General features: G+C 46.5%; 1 protein-coding gene across 1 annotated transcript; it reads left to right on the top strand.

Moving 5' to 3' along the window:
- Positions 1-3,925: 3,925 nt before the first annotated feature.
- Positions 3,926-5,733, top strand: LOC113036670 (somatostatin-2-like). The gene is made up of 4 exons (XM_026193095.2): positions 3,926-4,142; positions 4,221-4,399; positions 5,286-5,491; positions 5,586-5,733. Exons 1-3 carry the CDS (start codon positions 3,941-3,943, stop codon positions 5,478-5,480), a joined length of 576 nt encoding a protein of 191 aa, XP_026048880.1. The 5' UTR covers positions 3,926-3,940; the 3' UTR covers positions 5,481-5,491; positions 5,586-5,733.
- The last annotated feature ends 1,055 nt before the right edge of the window (positions 5,734-6,788 follow it).

The following is a 6,788-nucleotide window of genomic DNA, read 5'->3' as shown; positions in this document are numbered from 1 at the left end:
GTCGTGTCGGTGTTGTTCCCAGATCAACACCAACATGACGATCAGATCATCCATTTTGCACAGCCTTTGTCGCCTCGCTGTGACGTTAAACCTGCAGACACCTGCACTCCTTGTGGCCCATTTTAACCTGGCTATAAATGATGCATACAGTTTTGCCTCTTTTATCTCTTTTCGTGACTTAAATGTTGGTAATTATGACCCATTAGGACTGCCTTTGCTGCGTTACTGTTTAGGCTTGAAGGTGCACAGTTGATGTGAAATAATAACTTCCCTCAAATGTGTTAAAGTAACGAGCCTGTTTTTAAAATGTGAGGAGTAGAAAGTTCAGATATTTGTGTTAAAAAGGAGTAAAAGTAAAAGGAGTAAAAACAATACTCCAGTAAAGTACAGATACCAGAAAAATTCTACTTAAGTACAATAAATAAGGAAGAATGCAAACATTGATGTGCTTTATTAGTTTTTAAAAATAATTTCCTGAATGTGTCGTATTAATGTTCTTCGTTAAAATAATCCTATTTGTTCCAGTCTCGAAAGGAGCCAGCTGAGGTGGTTCGGGCATCTGACAAGGATGCCTCCTGGGCGCCTCCTGGGTGAGGTGTTCCAGGCATGTCCCACCGGGAGGAGGCCCCGGGGCAGACCCAGGACACGCTGGAGAGATTATATCTCTCGGCTGGCCTGGGAACGCCTTGGTATTCCCCCGGATAAGCTGGAGGAGGTGGCTGGGGAGAGGGAGGTCTGGGCCTCTTTGCTTAGGCTGCTGCCCCCGCGACCCGGCCCCGGACAAAGCGGATGAAGATGGATGGATGGATGTTCCAGTCTCCTCTGCTGAGGGTGGAAGCAGAAACCTGTCTAACCTCCATCCACACAAAGAAAATACTGTGGCAATAAATTCTCAGTGATTCGGTTTCCATCAAAAGTCTGCCAACTTTTAAAACCATCTCTGACTGACATAAGAATACAAAAATAAATAAAAAGACACATTTTAATGTCCAAAGTTTGAAGCCTAATCTTGAAAGTAGAGATAGTGTCTGTCTCCTGAATCCAAACTGGAAGCTGGTTCCACAGAAGAGGGGCCTGAAAACTGAAGGCTCTGCCTCCCATTCTACTTTTAAATAGAGTCAGAACAGGGTGGGGGACACGTGCCCACATTATGTTCATGGCAAGAGAAGATGAGAGCTTTTACCCCAGGGTGCGTTCTTCATTCTCAGCTCACTACAGGTTTCCCAGCCTCAGAAACAGCACAGCTACATAGAAGTTAAGACTCACTAACACTATAAACTAACATGAGCTGTGAGCTCAGTTTCATGATCGTTAACATGCAAATCGTTGTTGCTAAGATCAAGTTCTTTCTCTCGTTCCTGAGAGGAAGCTCCAAGAACTATGTATGATTCACACGCTAGTTTGGTGCAAGTGTCCATCGCTAGGTTGGGGAAACGCAGCGGACTCTGAGGATGAACTCTCCCACTGAAAACATTACATCATCTTTATTGGGTCTTCTGGATTATTGAGCATCAGGACAACTAATGCTGGCTATCCGCACAGCAAACTGTGTAGGTGTGATCGTGGCTCAAGAGTTGAGCGTTCGTCTTATAACCGGAAGGTTGCCGGTTCGAGCCCCGGCTCGGACAGTCTCGGTCGTTGTGTCCTTGGGCAAGACACTTCACCTGCCGCCTACTGGTGTTGGCCAGAGGGGCCGATGGCGCGATATGGCAGCTTCTGTCAGTCTGCCCCAGGGCAGCTGTGGCTACACCTGTAGCTGCCTCCACCAGTGTGTGAATGTAAATCGCTTTGAGGGCCCCGGAAAGCACTATATAAATGCAATCCATTATTATTAGGTACATCACACACAGATACTAATAAGTAAGAAGAAATACCTGTACAGTAACCTCACAGCAGCCATATTATTGGTCAGGTGATCCCTTCCACTGCCGATGTGGCAACAACAGAGCCGTTTCCCCTCCTTAAGAAACGTGTGTGAACCATCCAAAAATCACGACTTACCTCTGTTTCTATCATTGTGTCGTATCCCACCTTTACGTGTGATCCGGCTGAGCCAGAGCAGCTCCACCGGGCCGCTTCTAACTTTAAACTGTTGTTGACTCTGTCATATTTTGTGTTCTGTTTTTTCTCTAAAAGCCAATAACAACACTACAAAACTCTCCACACCTGTACAAGCGCGGCTGCTGTGAGCAGAGGAAGCTGAAGGGAAAGCAGAAGTAACCTGTTAAACGTCCTGTGAGTGTTTGTGTCATTCAGGCCTGAGAATGTGAGAAACCAGGGGCCACAGTAAAAATGTCAGAGCACTGCGGAGTGATAATCAGCTGCAAAAGGTCCCACAGCAGAGAGAGGTCAGAGGTCACAGAGGAACAATGAGGGGAGCTGCAGTGTTTGTGCAGATAATCCATCCCGCAGCACCAGATTGGATCAGGCTGGGTCAGGCTGGATTGGATAGCCTTTATTGTCCTCAAGGGACAATTGAGTTACAAACTGTGGTGACCAGCCAGCGAGATAGCATTAAACAAATGAAAGACACAGACACGGGAACTTGGTGGGTGTCTGCACTCATACGTTGGATCTAGCTTGTTCCGGCGCATCCCACAGATATTCGATCAGATTGGGATCTTGGACGTCTAGAGGCAGAGTTGGCCTCTTTGTTGTTTCTGGAGTGGTTTTAGCAGAATGCTGGCCCCTGATGGGGGAGAGTGCTGGGATTTTGTAGATGTCATCAATAAAACTGTCAAATAATAATGTGGGTGCAAAAGAAAACATGCAGCACTGCTCCTGATTCACTCATTCATCCTTCAATTTGCAACTCAAATGTACTTAAATAGCACAAAATCACAGCAGCTGTTTGATACTGTAAGGTGAAAACTCTACAGTAATACAGAGAAACCCCAACAACCAGACCACCCCAGTGAGCAAGCACTTGGCGACAGTGGGAAGGAAAAACTCCCTTTTAACAGGAAGAACCAGGTTTGGGGTGGAGTGAGGAGGAGCTGCTTTATTTCTTTTCTTTTGCAAAGCGTCCTCGGGTTAAAGGAACTGCAGAAATCAAAGTTTCTGTTATTATTATGACTACAAAGATGGCCGTCTGAAAACAGCTTCAGCCATTCTGAAACTTGAAAGTAGAGCACTAGTCATCAAATTCAGTCCACCCAGGTTTTATTCACCTGGAGTGATGTCATCAGTTTTACTTAAATCCTTAACAAAGAGGCAGAGGGGTCACTGCTGACCTGGTGCTGGTTAGATCCACTTTGCTGTAGCATTAGCCAAACTGCTAACAACTCATCCAAACAGCAGGAAGAAAAACTTCTTTCCTCTTTTTTGTTCTGCTCTTTAAACTGGACACACTGGATTCGATTTAGCACACAATTAAATATTTGAAAGTGTAAAATGTGAACATTTAATGCTCCTGCATTTATTCCCCGTAGGAAGATCGGTTGTGTTCCTCCTGAAATATAATATCAGGATCGGTCCTCGCGGCGTGTACATCGTGAAGAGCTGCGCTGCTTATTGCGAGCCGTTATCTAAAGTGCTTCCACTGAAGTTGGACTTGAATCGAGTGTTATTTTACGCTCTGCTGGGACTGCGTTGAGTCATCCGTGTTGGTGGGATTCCCTGATGCCATTTCCACTCTGTCTGCCTGCAGAAGAACATTTGAAAGCAGCACAAAGTGTTTTTCGACAGTATAAAAGTCGTGTTTGTTCTGACTAAATGTTGAGTGGGCGACTCTCTGCTGCTGCCTCTTTGTTTAATGGAGATATCAGCGAGTGCTAATGAAGTCTGCTAATCCTCTGAACGCTCCGTTAATTCCTGTCCTCTTCAGCCCGACGTTCCGCTGTTGTATTTGTCGGAGATGAGCGGCGGCAGCCGCGGCGCGCTGCTGCTGATAGGTTTATTGTTTTATTGCTCGGCTTCCATTTAAAGTCAATAAGGATTAATGGACTTTTGTTTAACTTGTAAGTCAGAGTTCCTTCATCACCTTGCAGCTCGCCGGCTGTCAATCAGCCACGCGGCATCATGTGACCCACAGGAGGAGGAGCACCAGGCTTCAAAAGGGCAGCACCCACAGCACCAGGACCAGAGAGAGCCAAGAACCAGAACCAGCACCAGGACCAGCAGAAGAAACCAGACCAGCACCAGTAGGAGCTTCTCCTTCTCCTCTGCTCTTTTTCTTGGTTCTTTTCCTCTTTTAACATCTTCTTCTTGCTCTCCTCCAGGTATGCAGTGTGTACGTTGTCCCGCCATTTTGGTTCTCATGGCACTGGTTCTGTGCAGTACCGGAGTTTCCTCTCAGCCAGACAGAGACCAGCTGCAGGACCCGGACCTGGAGCTGGAGCTGGAGCTGCGCAATCATCGGCTGCTGCAACGACCTCGCAGCGCAGGGTTCCTGTCACAGGTGAGACCGAGCACCCTGACAGCTCGCAGCATCGTTTTAGTGCGCCATTACTTTGAAGGAACAGTGGGGAAACAGCTCCCTTCAGATTAAAGCGTCGCGATGATAAGGCTCTGTTAGTGAGATGCTTTATTATCTTTGGAGCCAGGCTAGCTGGTTCCCTCTTATTCAACATGTTTTTATGCTAAGCAAAGCTCACAAGGTAGCAGAAAAGACAGTTAGAGGGTTCCAAGTATTTCTTCAAAGTTCTGCTTCAGCTCCATATTTCTATTCTTTAACTCTGCCAGAGCAGCTTTGCATGATTCACAGCTCAGAATAATCCTTCTTTATCTGATCCAGGGCATTTCCCATCTGCCTTCACTGAATCAAACTCTGATTGGCTGCTGAATGTGTGGGTGGGACTTGTGTTTGCCGAGATGATTATATCAGGATATTTGCTCTCCATGACATCATAGAGACACAAAAGTGGAAAAAACAAAAATACAAACAAAAAGTGATTTACAACAGAAGCCGAGTTACCTCGTTTCATTCTTCTGCAGTTAAAACTGGACAGTTTGTTTCTTCTTATGATTTCTTGCTCTGTTCATCCACATTAATGTTTTGGAACAGCAGGTCAGTTCAGATCAAATGTGTCTTCTTGGGAAGATCCCAGAAAAACTTGGTGCAGTTCCAAGTTGCTCTAAACAGTTCTGAGCTCTTCTGTTTGGTTACTATTCGATGTGTCCTAATCCGTGCTGAATCATTCTGACCTGCTCTAAACTCGTTCATCACTGTTGCCAAACTCCCAGGTGTACCACATGGTTCCAAAAAAGTGATCTAAACTGTTCTAGCTGCTCTTAGCTGTGCTAAAGGGTCTGCTTTGGTGCTAAACTGGTTTCTGGATCCTCAGGAGTGGAGTAAACGTGCGGTGGAGGACCTGCTCGCTCAGATGTCTCTGCCTGAGGCCGACGTCCAGCGGGAAGCTGAGGCAACAGGCGGGAGGATGAACCTGGAGCGGTCTGCCGACCAACCCAACAGCATACCCCCCCGCGAACGCAAGGCCGGCTGCAAGAACTTCTACTGGAAGGGCCTCACTTCCTGTTAAAGCCCCCCCAGGTACGTGACCACCTGCTTAAGCTACACCTACAAACTATACCAGTTAACCTAGATACCAACCTGCTGTCTCACCTGTCTTCTTTTTTGCTTCCAGATGAGGCCACGCCTTCCTAAGACCAGTGGACTGATCCCCTATCACCTGGCCTTCACCTGAGAGATTGGATGGACCAATCAGCAGCTGTCTGGCTGCATCATACCTGAATAATTAATGTAATTATCAAATAAAGAGAGAAATCTGTGAAGTCTGTGTCCCCGCCTCCTCTGTCTGTCTGAACTGTGAACACACATCCAGCTGTGCAGCAGCTGTTAGCATCCTGACAACAGACTCCTGCATGCGTGACCGGGAGGAGCAGTGGGAGCACTGGGAGTGATCGGTGTGTTTGTGTGGAAACAGCAGCAGGCCTTAGTGTTTGAACAGAGAGCGAGAGGGGCGAGTCTAATTAACCTTAAATGGAGAGCAGCGAGAGAGAGCAAATATTGGCTGAAGACATTAAACGGCTGAGAGAGAGTCGGAGTGATTGCAGGCAGACACTTTAGTCCATTAAAGGGCACAACATCACTCACACACATCTTTGAAAGCTTCACACTAATGTGCACACTCAAGCCCCGCCCTCTTCCTGAACATAAGCCACCGATTGGCTGCTATGCAGCAGCGTGTTCGTGTTTCACTTTAGGAGAACGAATACGTCCGCTGTTATTTCAGCGTCTTAGACACTGATCTGAGGCAAGGTCATGTCAGCAGAGCGAGGGTCACATTTACAGCTCGACTCACGCTGCTGATCTGTGCTGGCCTTTAATTATTAAACCGAACGTGATGACCACATGCAGTGGCGGTCCTAGCCTGTTTGGCGCCCTGGGCGAACACTCCCTCTGGCAACCCCCCCCCCCACCCACACACACACGCACACACAAAACATATTAAGGATTGTACATTAACATAAAGCTGTTGTACACACACACACATATATGAAGAGAGAGAGTGCATAGTATGCAAATGGCCACCAAACAGCCATCATAATTCCTCACACAATGAGAACAGGACAAATCAACAACTGACACTGACTCATTAATATTAAAATCTGTAACATAATGTATTGTTTGGAGTTTAGTCTGTTACTGTTGCTATTTTTACCATTTCTTCTTGGAGCAACTGTAACCCACATCATTTCCTCAGGGATTAATAAAGTATTCTGACTCTGATTGGTTCAGGATGAGCTGCCATTATCCAATCACACATCTGCTTACCTGCATCTGTTGCTCGTTTCTCTTCTTTTCCCTTTTTTCTAAACTGAGCACC

The sequence above is a fragment of the Astatotilapia calliptera genome, chromosome 14 (assembly GCF_964374335.1).
Source record: "Astatotilapia calliptera chromosome 14, fAstCal68.1, whole genome shotgun sequence".
Taxonomy (NCBI): Eukaryota; Metazoa; Chordata; class Actinopteri; order Cichliformes; family Cichlidae; genus Astatotilapia; species Astatotilapia calliptera.
Note: the sequence above shows the minus strand (reverse complement) of the source record. Positions and strands in the feature narration are given on the sequence as shown.

Excerpts from the sequence above, each read along its gene's own strand:
- LOC113036670 (XM_026193095.2), top strand. The coding sequence starts at position 3,941 with ATGGACTTTTGTTTAACTTGTAAGTCAGAGTTCCTTCATCACCTTGCA. Across the intron at positions 4,143-4,220 it reads AAGAAACCAGACCAGCACCA|GTATGCAGTGTGTACGTTGT; the intron begins GTAGGAGCTTCT and ends GCTCTCCTCCAG. Across the intron at positions 4,400-5,285 it reads GCGCAGGGTTCCTGTCACAG|GAGTGGAGTAAACGTGCGGT; the intron begins GTGAGACCGAGC and ends CTGGATCCTCAG.